The 20,993-nt window shown below is 37.5% G+C and overlaps 1 protein-coding gene across 1 annotated transcript; it reads left to right on the top strand.

Annotated features, from left to right (window-relative positions):
• Window positions 1-1,574: 1,574 nt before the first annotated feature.
• LOC131328495 (uncharacterized) lies at window positions 1,575-1,982 on the top strand. Its single transcript, XM_058361435.1, has one exon. The coding sequence runs from the start codon at window positions 1,575-1,577 to the stop codon at window positions 1,980-1,982; it is 408 nt and encodes a 135-aa protein (XP_058217418.1).
• The last annotated feature ends 19,011 nt before the right edge of the window (window positions 1,983-20,993 follow it).

Genomic DNA, 20,993 nt, shown 5'->3' with positions numbered 1-20,993 from the left:
TATTATCTCACTATCTTCTATTGCATCAAACACCACAACCCTAACTTCATGCAAGAGAAGTAAGGTTAGATGAGAAGTCATTCATGCTCTTGTCAGGCTGAACTGGAACCCAATTCCAACACTGATGTACACTCAGGAACATAACCCACTGTTAAGAGGGTAGCTACAATGATTCCCAATCCAACAGCTGTCATCGTAGCTCCGGTAGCTGGTATCTCTAGTGTGTTAAAGGGTGGTTGATTCTCGAGCAATACTCCTATGTTCTTGGATACATTTCTAGCTTCAAATAATTGCAGCTTTTCTTGTAATAGCGGGGTAGTATAATCTTGGTTAAAGAAAGGAGTTAATGTATCTAACCGTGGGAAATAATTCATTTAGTTCGGTGTATGGGTTTTGCCAGGATTGTAACAAAGATGAAATCTGTCCATTCCAGTTGTAAGGATTCAATAAACTAACGAAAGATAGGATATTTGGGAGACATGTTTGTTATTATAAGGAATGGTCCAGGTCCAGGTTCAGTTACCCATTCTGATTGAAATCTCATCCAAGTTTAAATTATCAAGAACTGGACGTAGTTTTCGAACAATTTCCCGCACGATAACGAATGGTAGCTTAAATTAGTAATTAAGAAACAAAACGTAAGTAATTTAACATTTAACAATGTCTAATATTCAAATAACGAAACAGATTAACAAATTCTATTAACTCAGACCTTGCCATTAAAGATTTCTGATCTATACATGTATCCAAATTTGATTAGAGCAGGTTGATGGTCAAATGTAGAAGGTAAGCATGCAGTCCGCAGATCATCTAATAATGAAGAAACTTAACAAATATATTAAGTAAAATATTTTTGTTGAAGGGAAATTCTGCAAATTTGTATCAAATTAAATAATACCCAACATTATTTTTCATTACCTTGTGGAAGATGTAGTTCTCGCCAATATCGATTCTGCCCTTCCGACCAATCGTATCTATCTTCATTATCAATTTCATCAAGAATTATGGTGTTGAAAATCCACTTTTGCTCACAGGATAGAATCACTTTGTAACCATTTCCAAGTCGATGAATCGCACAGAACACGCTCCAACCATACGCCATAGCAATTTTTATTTTATTTTTTGAACAGCAAAGAAAATTTTATTAACCAACAGCAAAATTACAGTGATTAAAAGGATAGGAAGACATGGCATCATAACAAACAAAACGTATCCCAAACGACACTCAATCCGCCTGCTAATCCTATGCCGCTAACTACCCTAAGAGCCAACCACAATCGAAAAACCTGCGCACACTACTTGAAAATGACAACCAAGCAGTTCCAATCGCCTCTCCACCCAACCCTGCTGCCCACCACCAACGCCAAATGACACCACCGACAGAACTTTGCACCAACAAATCCAGCAAAGAGAAATCTCCATACAGTTTTGGTCGAATCACGGATCTAGACAACAGCAACAAAGAACCAATCGAGACATCGAAAGGATAGACCCGGAGATAAAACACGCAACTCCACATTTGCTGTTAAGCTGAAACCGAATACACCCAACAGTGTAAAAATCCGGTGGGAGCCATGCCCAGGTCGTCTATGCCGTTAGGCCCAAACACCGGAAGCACCCAGCAGTGCTACCAGCGACAACCCAGGAGCTGGATCCGGAGGAAGCCTACCGGAAACAATCCGTCACCACCGAGCTACCCAAAACCACGTCCCCTTGCTGGTGTTACCAAAAAACCTCCACCACCGCCAACCCTCCATCAAACAGCAGGCTCTCCTACAGCCGCCCAAATCCAAGCCCCCAACCACCTACCGCCGCCCAACCCCAACACCAAACCCAACCGCTGCCCCACCCCAACTCCAAACCCAGCCACTGCCCAACCCACCTGCAACGCCCCACCAACCAAGCCCACCTCTGCCAGATCCACCAAAAATCGCAGCAGCCGCTGCTACCACCAGCACGAACGCCCAGAAGGGCAGATCTGAAAATCCAAAAGAGAAATAACACCTCCAAGCCGTGTGAATCAGGCAAACCAAACCACTGATCACTCATTATTTAGAAAGAAGGGAGAGAGGAGGGGGGGGAACGGGAGGCGCCGCCCCCGCGAGGGAAACCCTAGGCGAGAGTCTGGTTCTTTTTCTTTTTTAGAGAGAGAGAAGAGAAGAGGGGGCGGCTATCATCTCCTAAAGTTCCATACGCCATAACATTATCAACAACACGAAAAAAAATACACAGCATCACAAAGAATAAGGCATAACTTCCCAAAGCTATAGTCATCGAAATGCCAAATAAATATAAAACTGTAAGTCAAAGAATCACACCATTAAACCAGTGAAGCTGTGCTCTGTAATAACTGCCACCAGCTACAACCCACACCTAAAAGCAAAATTTTTCTCAATAATAAGAACTGGCGCGACTCTATGCGAGCACAATACAATCCATTTTTTAAAACTACCAATAGAATAAAGGAACATAAAGAAAGCATATAGACTTTAATTCAGAGGAAGGAAAGTAAACACACCCGGTCATGCAGTTCCAACTTGAATCAGCACAGCTATGCGACGAAAACGAAGTAAGCAAAGCAGCTTGATTGCATCTCTCGAAGTTGTCTCTGACTTCGAGAGAGTCATCTTGACCACCACTGAAATGAAGAGAGCCCGTTGCCGCCTAGTTTTCAGTTATAGAGCTACATTGAAAGAAGAGATGCAATCAGAGATGCTAAAACAGAGAATGAGCGACAAAACACTATTATAAGGTTCAACAACAAAGATAGAAGATCTGGAGAAATTTTGAGGTACCACGGTGGAGTTCCTACGTGGTACCTTTAACCAACCACAGAATGACAACTATTCAAAAAATTAGACGATGTCAGATCTTGCCAACTAAACAATGATACCATTACGTATGAAGTAACAGAGACAAACGTTCCGTCAACATTAACAACACTACAATAACGTAAATATACACGAGAAGGGAAACTCGTGCTTAAACCTCACCATTTTCGGCGGTCATCAGTTCTCCTGATAGCAAGAATGCCTGTGAAAGAAGCAGTAACAAATTACGGTTGGCGATAAAAAAATTTAAATTACGGTTAGGAAAATGGCAGCAAACAGAGAGCAAGAGAGGAGTGAGGTATATACATGTTTTGATGTCGCTGGAGCTGATAACCTTCGTTCAATTTTCGTGGTGGCGGCCACCTAAATCAGTGATATCAAAGAACCCTTCAGGGAGGAAAGATGAACCGAACCTGCCAGAAACAGTACCAACGTTTGATTTCAGCAGCGAAATTCAACCTACCAAGCAGATTAAGCTGATGACAATGCAGGATCCAATCGAGAAGAATATCGGCAAGTACCACATAGTAACCGATTGCTCTAGAAACATCAGTTCTTTGGTAAAGCGAATAAGAAATTGACGGTCTATAAAAGCAGAAATTGCAAAATCAAACTCCACACTCTCGACCAAGAATCAACAACCCCCAAATCCAAGACTATCCTTAAAGCCCACAATACTTGCTTCAGAAAAGGGAAAGAATAATACCGGTTTATTTTACATGAGCGAAGAACAAAACCCTAACCCAGAATATACCTACCAGGCTGCCACAATAAGAATCTTACATTAGACGGACAAAGTGCAGCAGTTCACACATGATCACAATTCAATGACACCTCGCCTATGCCTAAACAAACTAGACCGAGCCTCAAGTCCCCATCAAATTGGGGTCGGCTAACACCTCTCCTATGCCTCCCGAAGAAAAACACAGTAAATTTTTTCAGCCTCTAACTATAGAGGTTTTTTGCTTTTTTGATAACCAATAAATTTATGGAAAAGGCACCAAGGGGATGCCCGCCATTCACAAAAGAAGGCTAAGGATAAAAAGGCCCACCACATCAATAGCCTAAAAACCAATCAACGGAAAAAACCCATGTACTCTATACACCACTCCAAATGCAAAAAAAAAAAAAAAAAAACTGATCATACCAAGGAATAGGTTGAGGATTAGATTGCAAACCGTTAAACTCTCAACATGCAAACTAGGACAAAGACTCTTAAGGCCACCCCATCAGAATATCTACTATTCCACTCTCTTCGAATTAGCCATATCAAGCAAAGAGGGACCAAATCTAGCGCTACCGTCTTAGTCAGCCCACTGTAGCCCCAAACCATTCTTGAATCAGCTCTTTCACCAGAGATGGAGAAGAAAATAATGTAACTATAGGGAACTAGATAGAGTGCTCCTAATAAGAATAACTCTACCAACTTGTACAATTAATACCTTTTCCAAGTAGCTAAGAAGAACGAATATGGATATGGATTCGCGGATACATGATTTTTCCAAAAAGAAATATACGATACATTGGGGGATACGTTAAATATAAAAGTAAATTAAAAATATATTATATATATAATTTTTAATTCCAAAAATTCCATTAATGATTAAAGTTTTCCATTACACAAGTTCACCATTTCACATGCCGAGAGAGATATTTACATATAGTTACCGCCCCGTATATATATATATATATATATATATATATATATATATATAGAGAGAGAGAGAGAGAGAGAGAGAGAGAGAGAGAGAGTCCCCTTCTCCTAAGGACCACCTTAACTTAATAAAATAAGGACCTCCCTTTCCCGATAGAATTTCGATGATCCAAGCCGTTCAATGTGTTCAGAACGTGATTTTAAGGGTACCCACAAGAAATCAACAACAAAAAATGACCGGAAAGGCTTCATCCGAGCAGTTTTTGTTTATATTTTATCAAACGGTTCAAATAAAAACTGCTCGGATAAAGCCCTTCCCGGTCATTTTTTTTGCTAATTCCTCTCGGGTACTCTTAAAATCACGTTCTGAACGTATTGAGCGGCTCGGATCATTGAAATTCGAACGGAAAATGGGAGAAATGGAGAGGTCCTTATTTTTAAAATAAGGACCTCCTCATTTGAAAATGACTGTGTATATATATATATATAACTGTATTTATAAAGTATATTTATATAGTTACATATATATATACACACACACATACACACAACGAAAGAGAGATGAGAGACGAGAGAGAAGAGAGAGAGAGGACCTGATTTGTGCAAGTTAGATAAAGATGAAAAACTATAAGACCATCCAAACACCAAACAACAGCGAAGCAGTACAGAATAAGAAAATCTGACAAGATATCTTGTCGCATAGCCTTCCAAACACTGCTGTGATGTTGAATAATGTTGATCCAAGAAAACACAAAGGCGTACATGCATAAGACGGTCGTTGTCAATATGAAAATGTAGAAGAACCGATAATTGCGCTGGAATCAGTAAAGAAAGTTTTTAGCTACAGCTACAAAAGTTAAAAACTCATCAGATCTACATCACATAGCACTTTAGTAAAATTACACTTAACTCGTATCTCATCTTACCTAAATTTATGACGTTGATACTGATCCACTTCATCCATATTACTTTATTGGTAATTATGCCATCTTATAAGGTGATTTTAGGATATCAATCGACATGAACATACAAATTAAAAACGAACCACTTGACACTGTATCTAGCTTTGTGCAAATTAGAATGAACTGAAAGTAGACCCTTTCCTGCATTTCATGGACGCTAACAATCAGTATATATAAAAAGTATTTCATACAGCATGATGAGGACTATCTGTATCCTGTACTTCCTAAGGCACTGTGACTGATTTAAACATCTATGACATGCCTGTATAATGAAGAGGGGACCATTTACTCAACCAATTGTATTTCCAGCATGATTGCCCTATACAGAGTTTTGGATATGCCGAAAAGAGTGGTATAAGGATCAAGGCTTGTTCAGTTGATTTATTCGAGTACTACCCATGTGATGTGACACCATTCTAATACATTTGAAATCTACTAGTGTCGCGCGTCGTGATCTGCACGAAACCGCATGCTCAGTTCAAGAAATGGCTGGAACTTGCATCAAAGATTAACAAATTTTTTAGTACTTCGTATTTTATAACGGATACATGAAAACTCCATTGGGGATCTTGTTCCAGAGTTGAAATAAAGGGGAACTCGTTTAGGAAATTCCCAAAAATGAACATGTATTCCAACTTCTGTTAAGTACAAAAGAAAATCAATTGTTACATCTATCCACTGTGAACTCCTACATCACTTATTTCCATGAAGACCATATTCACACTAAACCATGAGGTAAGATAAGCACATCAAGAACCACCAAAATTACTCTCCAGGCCAAAGCTCACTATCAATAAATTAAAACTATAGAAGTCACATATCAATTGGAAACGAAAAGGAGAATGGAAATATTATAATATGCTATCCACCTTCTTGACTATGCCATGAATGCAAGATTCAAATTTGTTCAGCCTTCAATAATGTCCTTTGGGTTAGGTATCTTTTGCAGTCCATCTCCGCATGCTCAAGCATCAAATCAGCCCTTTGAGTAGGATCTTTGGTATCTAACGCGGCTGGACTGCAATGTTATGAAGAAAGAACATTAACCATATAAGCATAAGCCTCCCCATCATGCAGTAAATAAGCACACAAATTGCTACATACGATGATTAAAATTATAGAAATTTCAAACAATTTCCAGTCGTCAACTTCACCAATTTTCAAGCCAGGTTTAATTAGACAAGCTGATTAAGCATATTAGATGCTATATTAACAAGTTTGAAACCTGCAACTTCGGTTAGAACAAGTCCTGAAGGAAAAAAGTAACACATTCTTTCCCTTGGACACCAAACTTCTCTAGTAGACTGTAAAATTCTATATTGTGCTGCCTCAATTAAATAGATAAGTTGTCTATAGATCAACAAAACTCAGAGAGCACTATGAATTGAAATCAGAAATTCTAGCCATCTCACATGTCCCCTATAATGAAAATTTATTTTTTAGTCTTCTACAGACCTAATTACCAAGGGTGAAGGAGGAAAAGCTCTTGTCGAAGATAATGGAAGGGGTTTAATGACTGATGAACACATCCTGATCTCTAGTTTATTTGGGTACGGTTCAAGAGCATTGGGGCTTCCTCGGTGGTGTCAAGAAGATGACATCAAGGAACGTGAGATCAAATTGGAGGTTGGGGCGAGGAGTTTATGTTAAATTTTAATCTCCTGGTTCACATCTCAAAATGAAACTTGAAGGGAACATAAATCAAATTCGTTTATCATAAGAATCATCTTCAAAAATTAGAAATAGAAGTCAATTCCATCGGTTATGTACAAATGTAGCATTTTCTATGAACTAAGTAACAATGTCCTCCTTTTCAAAAAAAAAAAAGTAATGGCGTCCTCACAAGCGTGAGTTTTTTGCAAAACAACTCTATTGAAGCACAAATGTAGGCTCAAACACAAGCATGAGAAAGTGAATAACTATGAAGGTATAATGGTTCCTCAAAGGTATCAGCCAAGGGAAGACAGCAGCAATCCTGCCGCTAAAGAGTCAATAAACAAAGAAAAAGGAGACAAGATACCTAAATTGATTGGATCAATGTGGGAGCAATCCATGTCGTTTAGGGTATTTGGTGGATGAAAGATCCCATGAATTATGAGTCAGCGTCCTCCGTTTGATCTCACCTTCAAGACCTTCTTGCTGAATTTTAAAGGAAAGACTTAGAAAACCACCATCAAAACTACAGCGAATAATACATTCTACCCCTACTAGTTGGCCCGCAGACATATTATAACCTGCCATGGTATAGAAAGGAACACATAACCTTCTGTGATGTGAATAAAGCAGAAATCAAGAGAAAACAGCGAGAATAATTGTAGCTGTTAAAATGGGCCTTGAAAGGACAACTTTGCTCTACTCCTACCATAATACACATTGTGAAAGGTAAAGATAACTTTCTCGATTTTAAACATATGTTACAGTCTGTCCAATTTGCAGTTTAGGTCAAACCAAAAGGGCCTTATTTATTTTCGAGTCAAACAACTGGAGTCTAAAAAATCAAGTCGAACAAAGTATGATATGAACCAAGAATACAAATGTGATATAAATAGGGACTGCAAGAGTATTTGCCCTTTGACTATACACATAATTCCTTCTCATTTTCAACATCTAAATGGAATTCAGCACTTGACATATATATGTTTATGGTTTTAAACATCTTTTCCAACTAACAAAAATCAGAGGATAGAAAAGAAAACTAACAAAAATAAAGTTTTAGGCTTCTGGTTCAAATCATCAACCATTGAAGACATGATTCCAGCTTTAAAGTGTTGGTTTCAGGAATTTTCCTTTACTATGTCTGTATAAATGGGTTATATTCTATTTGTACAGATTAATAGGAGAGAGCGCATTCAGCAACTTAACATCAAAAGCAGCTCTTCGAGAAGATACTTGAGCTTCTAATCATTGAATTTCAACAATCAAAAATCAATTTCAGCAATTTAAGACTCTAGTTATTCCAGATTTTGAACATACAAATAACTCAGCTTCAATAAGCACACTTCAAACAATTCACTTGCTCCTTCAATAAGAAAGATTTAGCCTTACTATTTCGAACAAAATCAGTTATGAATCACTTCATTTGCAGCTCCAAGGCCACAAATTTGACATGTTTATAAAAGCAATTGGTATATCACATAAAGAGGCAAAGAAATATAGATGATTTGAGAGAAAGAGGGCAAGAAGTCCCCTAACTGAACAAACAAACAAACACCAATAGATTACATCTCACGCACAGCTTTGCAATCATCAAAATAAAAAGTTCAGGGACTCCTCTGACTGTTTGTAACGTGAACCCCTACAAGAAGCCAAGTCAATAACGTCTTTGATTCTTTGGCTTTGCTATCAAGCACTCTTGCATTTCACTCCAACCAAATAACACACAACACCCACCCAAAAAAACCACCTTAGCTCTAGTAATATTGACGATGTTGTTTGGGAAAAAAAAGTCATTCATCAGTTAACATCTCTGCCTAGCAAATGACCCATCAAAGTATAAAATCTCCAATTTACCAAGCTTCCAAATGTTTCCTTTTAACTATCCGGCAATCTTCACACCCACAAGTTAATAATTCTTGTCACCTAATCATATTAAAAAATATGTGAAGAAACATCTGTCAAGTCTTTTATCCACCACCCCATTTTCATCATTCTTAATCTTTCCTTCTTTCAGGATTCTCAAATTAGGACACCAAACAATAGTTCGTCTAAATCATCGTGGGGAGAGAAAACAACACTTTCCTGGTTAAAGATGTTAAAGCAGATTCAAACCGGCAGTCAAGTATGACAGCATTATGGACATTGAGAATAATAATTGCACTGTTTGCGGCAATCAAAAGTTGACCATCCCATGGTTGGATCTGCAAGCCAAAAAAAATACATTGAATAAGGTAAACTTATTATGAATGCTCCAAAATCGCAATGAAATGAAAAACCCCAAGATAAAACACGAGCAGGTTTAATAATAATTGGTAAAAATTAACAATGGAGTGAGTATAAACATAGGACAGACTACCTGTGATTGGAAAGAAGGAATTACAATCAAGTGAACTACAACCAATCCCAGCCGTCCTTGTCTCAGCCAATCAGCACGGGCATTTCCTCTGTATCAAACGGTCAGGAGCTACCAGAAAACTATGGGACAGATCCAAGGGCTGAAAATATAGGGATATAGATTCAAAAATTATGAGCACCCTTGATATATAGACTAGGAATTGCCCGTGCCTTTAGCCACGGCGCAGTATACTCCAAAGTCAATAAATAAAGTGTCACTAACAAAGTGTATGCATAATTCCTAATTGGGAAACTTATGCCCGACCGACCCAGTTGGTAAATCGAGCAATGAATGCCTTGTTCTCTTCCCTTTTCAAAAAGAATTTTTCAAAAAATTCCCCCTAAATTCTCCCTACTTTCAACATTTCTCTCGCTATCTCTCTCCACTTATTGCCCCTACTATTTTTCAAAAAAAATTTCAAACAGCAATCGAAACAACCCAGAAGTCATATGAAATGTATCTGTTTCTCCTCCCTTCAATCAATGAAAAACCCATTTGAACAAAACCAAATAAGAAGACACAAATTTTGGAGTTGCAAGTGCCAACCATCAAAAAAACACAACACCTAACCAAGGATTCTGATGTTTAATCATACATCATCACAAAAACATGTTCAACGATTCAAGTGCAATACACTATCGGGGAAAGTTATCGGCACTTAATCACAAAACTATGTTTAAATGGTAAAAATGTCTAGAGTGTTTAAAAACATATTAAGCAGCATCAGTCAACGAAGAAAACAAATCTGAGAAATGGAGTTCTACCCTTTCCACATCAGCAAACATATGGTTTTCAGAAAGTTGACTACCCACGGATGCCCTCGCAACCTCCTACTTCTTCATCCATTGTTGAGCATTCAGTCGAACACCTAATAGTCGACTATTTCTAATGGTTTTGCATGTCTTCTTCCCTAACCATTGGGGCAATAGGAGCTGAGATTGATTCTACTGAAGTAGTATTCAAATCAGATCTTTCTTTATAGCATCCAAACTAAATTGCAAATCATGAACTAAGTTAAATAGAGTATAAAGAACAATTTAGTCCACACTGTCTCAATCTCTTAACCATGCATTTTTACAAACATATTGAAGGCATCTTTCTGAAACACAGTTGGCTTACCAACTCCAACAGAAACAAATTAGTGAGAGCAAAACTATGAACAAACACATGAGATCTACAACATACCAACATTAATCTTTTTCTATAAAGGGATACGTACAAGAAGCACGAAATGGAATCATACCACCCAAGAGAACTTTGATGAGGACCTGTAGCTACCAAATCATACAGGAAGAGAAAAAAAAAATGTTAGAAATCAAAACATTAGTTGAGACCAAAGGAAACTTTAGACAAAAAGAACCCATAAAATAGTACCTTTGTGGTGTTGAAACACAGGGTTCCTGATTACCTTTGTGGTCATTTGTTGACCTAATACATTGTTCATAAGAAAAAGAAAATTAATCAGTTCTTGTCAAAAAAAATTAACCAGTCAAATATTGAAAGACAAAGGAAAAGAGAAGTAGAAAGGAACAAAAATATGTGCAGGTTGCTCTTTGAGTCTCTGTGCACACAAAAAAAAAAAAAAAAAACTTACTAACCATGACAACGGGTACCAGAACGTGACTATGGTAGGAGAGGGGCATGGTTGGGCGGAGAGTTGGCGTTGCAAGCGATGGTTGATTTGGGTGTTGGATGAGGGAGAAACAGTGTGTTTTTGTTTGTTTGTGTGTGTGTTTGTGTGTGTGTGTGTGTGTGTGTGAGAGAGAGAGAGAGAGAGAGAGAGAGAGAGCTCGGTACATGGTTTTGGAATAGAAAGATTTGAATTTTGAAAATCTTGACAGCAATGGAGGTTTTAGGGTTTGAGTGCTTGACAACAAAACCCACGCTTCATCTCATCTCAATTCTCAGCCATCAAAGCATTGGAGTACCTTTCTGAGAGCTAAAACGGACCATTGGATTTGGTTGGTACTAGAACGTGACTATGGGAGGAGAGGGGCGTGGTTGGGCGGAGAGTTGGCGTAGATGTATATATATTCTATCAGACCATAAGTCATCTAATCAGCGACAGTAACCAACCATCAAAACCCTAATGTCATCAACCAAACTGAAACACATAAAACCCTAATTTTACCCCCAAATTTCAATCAAACAAAGACTCCACCAAACCTATCGATTCTACAAAAACCTTTCCCAAATTTGAACCAAAAACTATCTATCCTCCGTAAGCAGTAAAAGTGAGAGAGAGAGAGAGAGGGAGAAGAGCCAAGCGCTCCTGCCCTTTCTTCAATGATACGCTACAATGCTACATTGATCCTGCGCAGAATTGAAGTCTACTGCTTCTGCAAGGGAGGAGTAATTAGCGCGTGGGTGCTAGATCCCGAAAATTCGTTCCAGATTATCGTTGGGGCGGAAGGAACCACTGAAACAATGGTCAAACTCTCCAAGAACTGTACGCTGCAAACGCCGGGGCCCGGTTACACATGTGGTGCAGCAAGCATTGTGACACCCACGGTCTTCAAAATTATAAAGAGAACACTACACATAAAAAATAATGCATAAATCAAATTTAAAAAGTTCTAGAAATCAGATCTACTAACTCAACCAACATAGAGAGAGATGGGTTTGTCAACATGACTTTCCTGGGTTTTCTGCACCGCCAAAATACGACACTCTGTCGTGACAAGAACCCATGAGGCCGCAGTTGCCTGCACTGCCGTGTATCTGATCAAAGCTCCTTATGGGTACGTTGTAATACCCATCATCCTCTTCCTCTTCTTCTGAATACCCTTCCCCGCCGCCTTGTTGCCCCGCTCAAGGTTCGGCATTCCGAATTTCGTCCTGCAAGTATAAGTCATCTAATTAGTGACGGAAACCAACCATCAAAACCCTAATTTCATTGACTGAACCGAAACACGTAAAATCCTAATTTCACTCCCAAATTTCAATTCAAACAAAGACCCACCAAACCTATCAATTCCACATAAAACTTTCCCGAATTTGAACCTGAACCGAAAACTATCTATCCTCTTTAAAAAGTAAGAGAGAGAGAGAGGAGCCGAGCGCTCCAACAGCCTCAATCTCATCCTAAGCAAATTGCCTACCCAAAACACCAAAATTCTACTTTAACTAGTCACAAAATTCATCTCTATCCCAACAGCCTAAACAAATGCCTATTCAAATCACAAAACCCTTTTGGGGAAAAAAAATTGAACGCAAACCCAAATACGAACCCAGAAATCATCTCAAATCATCTTTGTCTAAACCCAGATATGAACCCAGAAATTGGCAAACCCAAATACTTCTGTCTCTCTCTCTTAAATGGAAACTCAGAAATCACAAAACACTTCGAAATTGGCAAACTCCGGAATTGAAGGCAAAAATTGAACGCACAAATCGATTTACCTCCGATGCAAGACTTGCTCCGCTGTCGTCGACTTCTTCGCCCGTATCTTGATTTACCCTTCAACAACACACCGCGCGCGCACACACACACAGGGAGAGAGAGAGAGAGAGAGAGAGAGAGAGAGAGAGAGAGACGAGGGCTGGCGTGGTGCTGTAGCGGGGGGGAAGTCGCGAGATGGGAGACGAGGCTGTTGGGTGGCCGTTTCTGGGGTTTCGGTCGCCTAAGAGGCGAAACTGTCTGTCGGAAATGCTTAGAGAGAGATAGAGAAGAGAGTCTGCCCTCTTTCGGAGATGCTGAAGAGAGAGAGAGAAGAGACGAGGGCTGGCGTGGTACTGTAGCGGAAAGGGAAGTCGCGAGATGGGAGACGAGGCTGTTGGGTGGCCATTTCTGGGGTTTCGGTCGCCTAAGAGGCGAAACTGGGGAAGAACGGAGTCAGTCGGAGATGCTTAGAGAGAGAGAGAGAGAAGAGTCTGCCCTCTTTCGGAGATGCTGAAGAGAGAGAGAGAGAGAAGAGAGCGCTCCTGCCCTCTTTTCTTCGATGACACGCTATAAGCCATTGATCCCGCGCCCTAATTGAAGTTTAAACTCCTTGACTCTCCATTAATCCAACGGCTAATATTAAAGAGCCGTTTATCCCATTAAATGGGTTCAGATATGGAATATCTACACAACTAACAATTACTAGATCACATAATTCAACTGTATCTACAGTTGTACAAAAAGGGATTTCTTCCTAATTGTTAGCTCTAGTATTTTTTTGGCATTCTTTCATTTTAATAATTTTGTATTTATTTTATTGTCATAATTTTTAGAGTTAATCATTTTTCTTGACGAGAGGATCAAACAAGAATAAAAATGTAGACCGGAGTGGGAAAAAATCATATCAGATGACACTGGAAAAGACATTTGTGTTGGTATTTTTTTTGTCTTTAGTGAAACCTTTTTTTCTTTATGTCATATATTAGTTAATTTTAAACTCCCCTCATTGAGACAAATGACCAATTATAAAAAGTTTACTGTGAAATCTAATAAAAATAAAAAACAAAATTAATACCAAAACAAAAATTTAGGAAGAACTGGGCCTTAGTAATAATCCTTGTATTGGATGACATTCAATAAACAGACATTTTGTTTTCTTCTTCTTTATTTCTTTATCACTAACATTAATTTATTTTCTTCTTAGAAGAAAATAGATTGAAAGAGTAAAAGAAAAAAAACTCAGACCAAATGCATCGATAGAAAATAGTTTAGTTCTTGATAATAGAATAGAGATTATTTTAGTTCTCCCACAAGGGAAAAAATACTTAAGTGGGAGGACTCTCAGTATCTAACGAAATTGGCAACTTGATGTCAAAAATGCATTTTCTTACAGAGAAATTAATTAGGAGATTTATATGGACCAACCTTCCAGATTCCAATCATCCAAATTATGTTGAAATGTTGATGAAATCTCTTTACTAGCTTAAGTAGGCACCGCGAGCTTGGTATGGAAAAATTGAGAGGCCAATTAAATCTATACCGTTGGAAGCTAGGTTGTGCATATTTTTTTTATTAGTATTAGGCTGTGTCCTTGTGTTCTCGTGGAATAAGAAGCCCTATGGTGAGAGTGATGGTGACTCGAGACCAATCAAGCTTCATTTACTTTTGTCATTGTTTGCAACACAATCAGTCATTAATGAGAGGAATGTGGTGCTTGGGCAGCTAAACAAAATTACGTGCATTCCCAAACTTGTAAAAGAATTGGGGTTAGACGGGATTTGCAAGTATAGAGGGAAGGCGAATTGGACCCTTGTTCGGGAGTTCTTTGCGGGAATAAATCCGTTCTAGGTTGACCAGGCAAATAGGGTAATGGTTTTTTAAGTACAGGGGAAGAATGTTAGAGTAACCTATGAAATTAAGCACTTAATTTTAGGGTATTTCATTTTATTTATTTTTTGAGTGTGTGTTAGACAGTTAGTTTTAATGATGATGTTTTTAAGTGGAGATTTTGTTGTAGTTTAAAGTTAGCAGTGAATAAAAGGGAAATTTAAAGTCTTTTGTCCCAGATGCATTCTGTAGAGACCCGTAATTATTTTTATCGAAAGTTAATGTTTTATATATGCTTGATTATGGAGAAAGAAATATGAAATAATTGTGTTTATGTGATTTGGGGCCAAATGTATAGAATTGGTTGTAAAAGGGTGAAAGTGTGATTAGTAGATATATCGGTATATATAGGAGGGTGAGAGAGTAGGAGATCATTTTTCCCTCTCTCTCTCTCACGCCTCACTCCCTCTCTATTGGCTCCGTCCCTTCTCTTTTGCTCTCTCTCCAAATTTCACCCAAAACTCACTCAAAACTACCTCCAATCTTTCATCTCTACACGTATTGTGGTTTGTATTCTGTTGGTTTGAGCTCGGAGGAGTCGTATTGCACACGGTTTCGATTTTGGAAAGCTAGGGCTCGTATTTTCCTGGGTTTTGTTCTTCGGCTTTGAGGTAGGGATTCTACCTCTCAATATATGTGATAGAAGTGTTTTCCTTGCCTTGAATCATGTTGTTGTTGAGATTGAAATCCTTGAAATTTCAGAAAATCTGCTCGAACCCCATCTGTATGGATACTACTCTGGTCAGTATGGATACAGGATTTTCTCTAATGTGTTACGAAGCCAATCTGTATGGAAGTCCTAGTATGGATACAAAGTGCCATAAAATCAGCTTTTGCTATTTTGTTTCAAATTTCGTTATTTTGACCCTCGATCACTTTTAACTTGTTCTAAACATCACCAAATCACTCCATAACATTATTGATCATATTCATTGAGATCGTTGTGTACCTTCGCATCCTTTGCCCTTGTTCAACAAATTTTGATACTGACTAATACATTAACTTCGATTGAATTGAAATGGCACGATATGAGAACATGAGATTTATGAACACTTATTGACACAACGAGAACATTCGGGGCCCATCGATGGGTGGGTGTCTGGCAGGGGATATCAGGATCCCATAATTAGCCCAGCAGGAGCTAATGCTCATGTTGAACACTCAAGGCCCAACCTTCTAGGTGGGTGCTCGGCAGGGGGTATCGGGGTTCCATAATTAACCCGACAGGAGCTTCGGCTCAAGACACATACGATGAGATGGTGTTGGACACATAAAAGGTGGGAATGGTTCTGGTGTGAGTTAAACGGTGATTGTTAAGTTGTTGTTTCGAGATTATTAAGCCAAGAGTATTGATTACCAAATTGTCCTTGTTTATGTTCTTTTCCTATGCTCATCCTTGCATTTCTTTTGCATATAATGTTAGATTAGAATTTCCTGCTGAGCTAGTGTAGCTCAAACCCTCTATCAATTTCAGGTACCAACACAAGGCAATAGCTTGCATGGTTGAAATGCTTAGAGGTGGAATTATTTTTGAAAGTTAAAGATTGAGGAGTTACTTAGTTATCTTTGTAAATCTCTTTTGGAAGATGTATTTGTAACTCTAATAGTAAATCTTTTAACTATAGAATACTGTAAATCCTTAACTCTTGAATATTCAGTGCTTGTGTTAATTTGGGCCTCGGGGCCAAAAATGTAATATTTTGGGAATGCTACATTATTTTGGTTATCGTACGGATTATGACGAGGTTTTATTTATGGAAGTCATTTATATTTATGATGAAAATCGAGGGCGTGACACATTCGTAGGTATTTTTACAATTCGTGGGGTAAATGTTGTGTATGGCTGTTGTGATATACCAAAGTTAGCCATTTTCCACGTTTACTTTCATGAGCTATGACTAGGCAGTAGATGTGATTTTTATGAGGTGGTGTTTGTCCGATCAATGTACAATTATTTGGTCCTCTCACATTGCGAAGAAATACACTAATGAAATATACAAGGCCATATGCCCCTAATAATGTCGGTAGCTATGGCACTGTGCCTTGTAATGGTCATACAAGGAATTGATCTCTCTTTGACTATTGGCATGTGGGTAATAGATTTTCTTATTGAATGAGATCCATGGGCTTATGGTAAGCTTATATTCATGAGAAGAAAGGGTCAGTCGTCTGGATTGTGGCCAGTTTTGAAATTTTTTTTTTGGTCATATATAATCAAAGCATATATAATGATGTAACCATGGTAGGTTATTTTGCTTGTTTGTTAGGGTAGTAAGGCTTTAGGGCTTGAATGGTTGTAGGTTGTCCTTAGACCTGTTCAACGTATAAAATGGTTCAATTCTTGAGTTTGAAAATATTTTTAAACCAACTGTTTAAATCTTTTTTATTAGAGGTTGTGTAACGCACAGATTTTTCAAAGAATTTTGGGAGCAATATAAAATAACTTTTGAAGAAAAATTTTGCTAATCAAGTATAATTTACCCAAAATAGAGGTTTAATCATTACAATCCCAAGATAGATTTACTGAATCAAAATACATTAACTTCAAAGCCGACTATAGGCTTGATACAGATTCCAAGCATACTCGATTTCTGCTCCTGGTTTTCCTCCTGTCTGAAAACCGCTCCACCACTGAATCCTGCATCCGCTGGCAAATTGATTGCCAAAGCAACCGATTTGCCAGGATACAGACGTATCCGTGAGTGATAAATTACCCAGTAGAATAATCCAACCCAACTACCCATCTTACTTTACAGTTAGCAAACAAACAAAATAATATAGATGCGAAAGAATTAAACAGAAATTTCACACATAATCGATTTATTATTATCCATTAGCCTAACGTGTGATCTAAGATCTCAACCGCGAGATCTTTCCTCCCCAACCGCTAGTCATGTCCTGTCCCATGAAATCACTTCCTTTTGTTGTCGTAGATACACCTAAGTTATATACCGAGCGTGCATCCCAATAACTACAAACAAAGGGAAAGTATATCATGTCATTACATAACTAGGGTTCGCCTATCTTAATCATCACTTCACAATCATCATTGGACTCCCGCCAGTTTCAAATCATCACTGGACTACCCGCCAATTTATCAATTCACATCTCACAATCCGCCTACAGGGAATCTAACAGCATAAAACTTTTCAATTTATCCATTACCTAGCACCGTCTAGGTGAATTCTATTTGCATACCATCTCATGTCTCTAGAGTCCAATCTAGCATATAAATCAAGAGTCGGAGTAATGTACAAATAATCACAATGATAATTGAAACAAATAACAGGCGAGGCAATCACGTAACTTTTATGAACGGATCGCTGCCCTTAATCTTGTATGACCAAGAAGTTAATCTTTGATAAAAGAAATTTTATTTTAAAAAAAATAGGTCTAGGCTTGTATTAGTATCTTTGTAAAATACTAATATAATAGATAAGGGTAAAAAAAAATACTAAAAAATACTTGACATTATAATGACATTATCATTTTTTTTTTGTTACAATACCTATTTAACATTTAAGTTGCAAAAATAAAAGTAAAAGTATTATCCCTATCTAGCGCTTTTATACAAATAAGATATTTAATAAAATACAAAAAAAAAAAAACAAAACGTTTTTTTTGTTGCTAAAGCATAGAATTTAGTAAATTCAGGGGCTTAATCGTAATTTAGTAATGACTTGAAATTTCTGTTTTGGGCCGAAACACTACACTTAAATAGATAAAGGGATAAACTGTAATTAACAAAAAATATCACAATGAACAGTGCATTTACAGGAAAAAAAAAGACGGCTATGAATAGCGCATTTACAGGGGAATGAGTTCGCGCTGGGTTTTTGTAAAATCGACACACGGGTTCAATTCTTTCCACTTCTAAACATCAACATTAACATCTTAAGTCATCCACAGTGGCATAATTAAAAGCAAATTATTTTTAAAGTTAACAATATTGAGGTAAAAGATGGCTCACAATGGCATAATCAAACTTAACAACATTCTTAGAAATAATCAAATTTTGAGTTTCGGATAACCAAAACTAGCAACCTTTTTCAATAATCGAAATTTGTGGATCTCACACCATATACGTTAACTGGTTCTAAAATTTATGTACACACGTGTTTCAAATGGTATTTTCTTCTTATTTTCTTCGCCTGCTCTATATCTCATTTTCTTCAACCACAAACTCTTTCTCTTTCTCTCCCTCCAAAAGTGAAGCTCATATCTTTCAATCATTTACAATTCAACTCATTGCACCGAATTAAGGTATTTCACTTTTTTTTTTCTGTTTTTATTTTATTCTTTTTCGTTCCTCTCCTTGTGATTGAGTACATGAAGAACCTTGCATTCTTTTACAAATTCAAGAACACATCTGTTTTTTTTTTTTTGAGTACATGATTTTTTTCCAAATTCATAATATGAGGGAAGGAAGTCACCAATTTTTTCTCCAAAATTAAGAGAGAAAATCGATATATTTTGCCAAAAAAAAATCGTAATGGAGGGAAGTGATCAATGGTGAAAAACATTTGTCGCCGCATTAAGGTATTTCACTTTTTTTTTCGTTTTTATTTTATTCTTTTTTCGTTCCTCTCCCTGTGGTTAAGTACATAAAGAACCTTACATTTTTTTACAAATTCAAGAACATATCTGTTTTTTTTTTTTAGTACATGATTTTTTTTCCAAATTCATAATATTAGGGAAGGAAGTCACCAATTTTTTTTCCAAAATTAAAGGAGAAAATAGATATATTTTTGCCAAAAAAAAGTGTAATGGAGGAAAGTGATCAATGGTGGAAAACACAAGGGGAGAGAGAGTGTAATTGTAGTGTATCCCTTATTTTAGTTATGGACTAGAAATGACCATTGTGGACCTCAATATTGTTAAGCTTAGCAACCTCTTAAATGGATAATCAAAAGCTGATGTGTCAACTTTTGGTTATCTATTTTTGATTATGCCACTGTGGATGGCCTTAGGACGTTAATATACTTAGGAGAAGGTAAGAGAGGGATTATAACACCTCGAATTCGATTGAACAATACGGTGAACGGTTTTCGGTGAATTTTGGCCGAACGGAGAAGACGATCGAAGCATAGTCTTTAATTTGAGACTGACTTCGGACAAGTGGGTGACATTGTTGGGATGCTTCGGAACTTGGTGGGCGCGGTGTGAACCGAATTCGGGTTTGAGTGAATGCGAACCAAAAACCCACCTCACCCTCTTTTTTTTTTTGACCTCCATGGGTAGAGCTCGAACTCCCATTATTTTTTTTTCCCAGTGGTGGTGGTTTTGTGTGTTGTTATTTACGGAGGGAGAGGTATTTATAGAGATGGACTGGAGTGAGGTGCAAGAAATGAGAGAGGATAATGTGACAATTGAATGGTTGGAAAAGATAAAAAGGTTAGCCTAAAAATAGAAAATAGGGGGGATGTTTGGCTTGGTTTGGGGAGCAAGTAAGAGAGAGTCAGCAGGGAGATGAGAGAGAGAAAAAAAAATTGTTTTGAAAAAAGTTATGGTGCATGTGACACACAATACACACATGGAATTTATACTATAATAAAATCTTTATAACTAATTTACTAAAAATAATCATACCGGAATAAAAATTTTAAATCTTATAAAAAAAAAATTTGGGTTGAAAATCTAGGTTGTTACAGATTGAACTTTGACTGAATTTGCAAGACCGGTTAGTTAATCCTTAGAACCAACTAATTTAATATTCTGTATAGAACCAAGATGTACAAAATAATTTAGAAAGTTTCTAAGCTATATCAAATACCATGGGCAATCCAAGTAAAGGGCTTCGGAGAGGGTGACCACGGACAAAGAGGAAGCAATCTGTAATAACTCTGAATTTTAATAAATAAAAAGTTATTTATTATTCAAGTTATTATTTAAATTGCTTGGATTGCTTTGATTTTCTTTTATTTTCCTGTAGTTGGTCATAATTACACTTTAGCTCCTCAAGGATCGTTTCTTGATTTTTAAGCCCTACTTAGCAAATCTAGTTAGCTTCTAACCAGCTTGTTGGAGAAATCAAACTAGGAAGTCACCTAGTTACTTTTCCCTAACCATAGATGGACCATTTTGCCCATCTTGAACCTTTTGAACCTTTTCAAACCCTAGATTAGAAATTGTTTAATTATTTTCTTTTATTGTTTTGATTTTGTTCTTTATCCTTTGGACGATAAAAGTTAGGGGAACTATTATCCATTGGATAATAGAAACCTAA

Source organism: Rhododendron vialii, chromosome 6a (genome assembly GCF_030253575.1).
Source record: "Rhododendron vialii isolate Sample 1 chromosome 6a, ASM3025357v1".
In the NCBI taxonomy this organism is placed as follows: Eukaryota; Viridiplantae; Streptophyta; class Magnoliopsida; order Ericales; family Ericaceae; genus Rhododendron; species Rhododendron vialii.
Note: the sequence above shows the minus strand (reverse complement) of the source record. Positions and strands in the feature narration are given on the sequence as shown.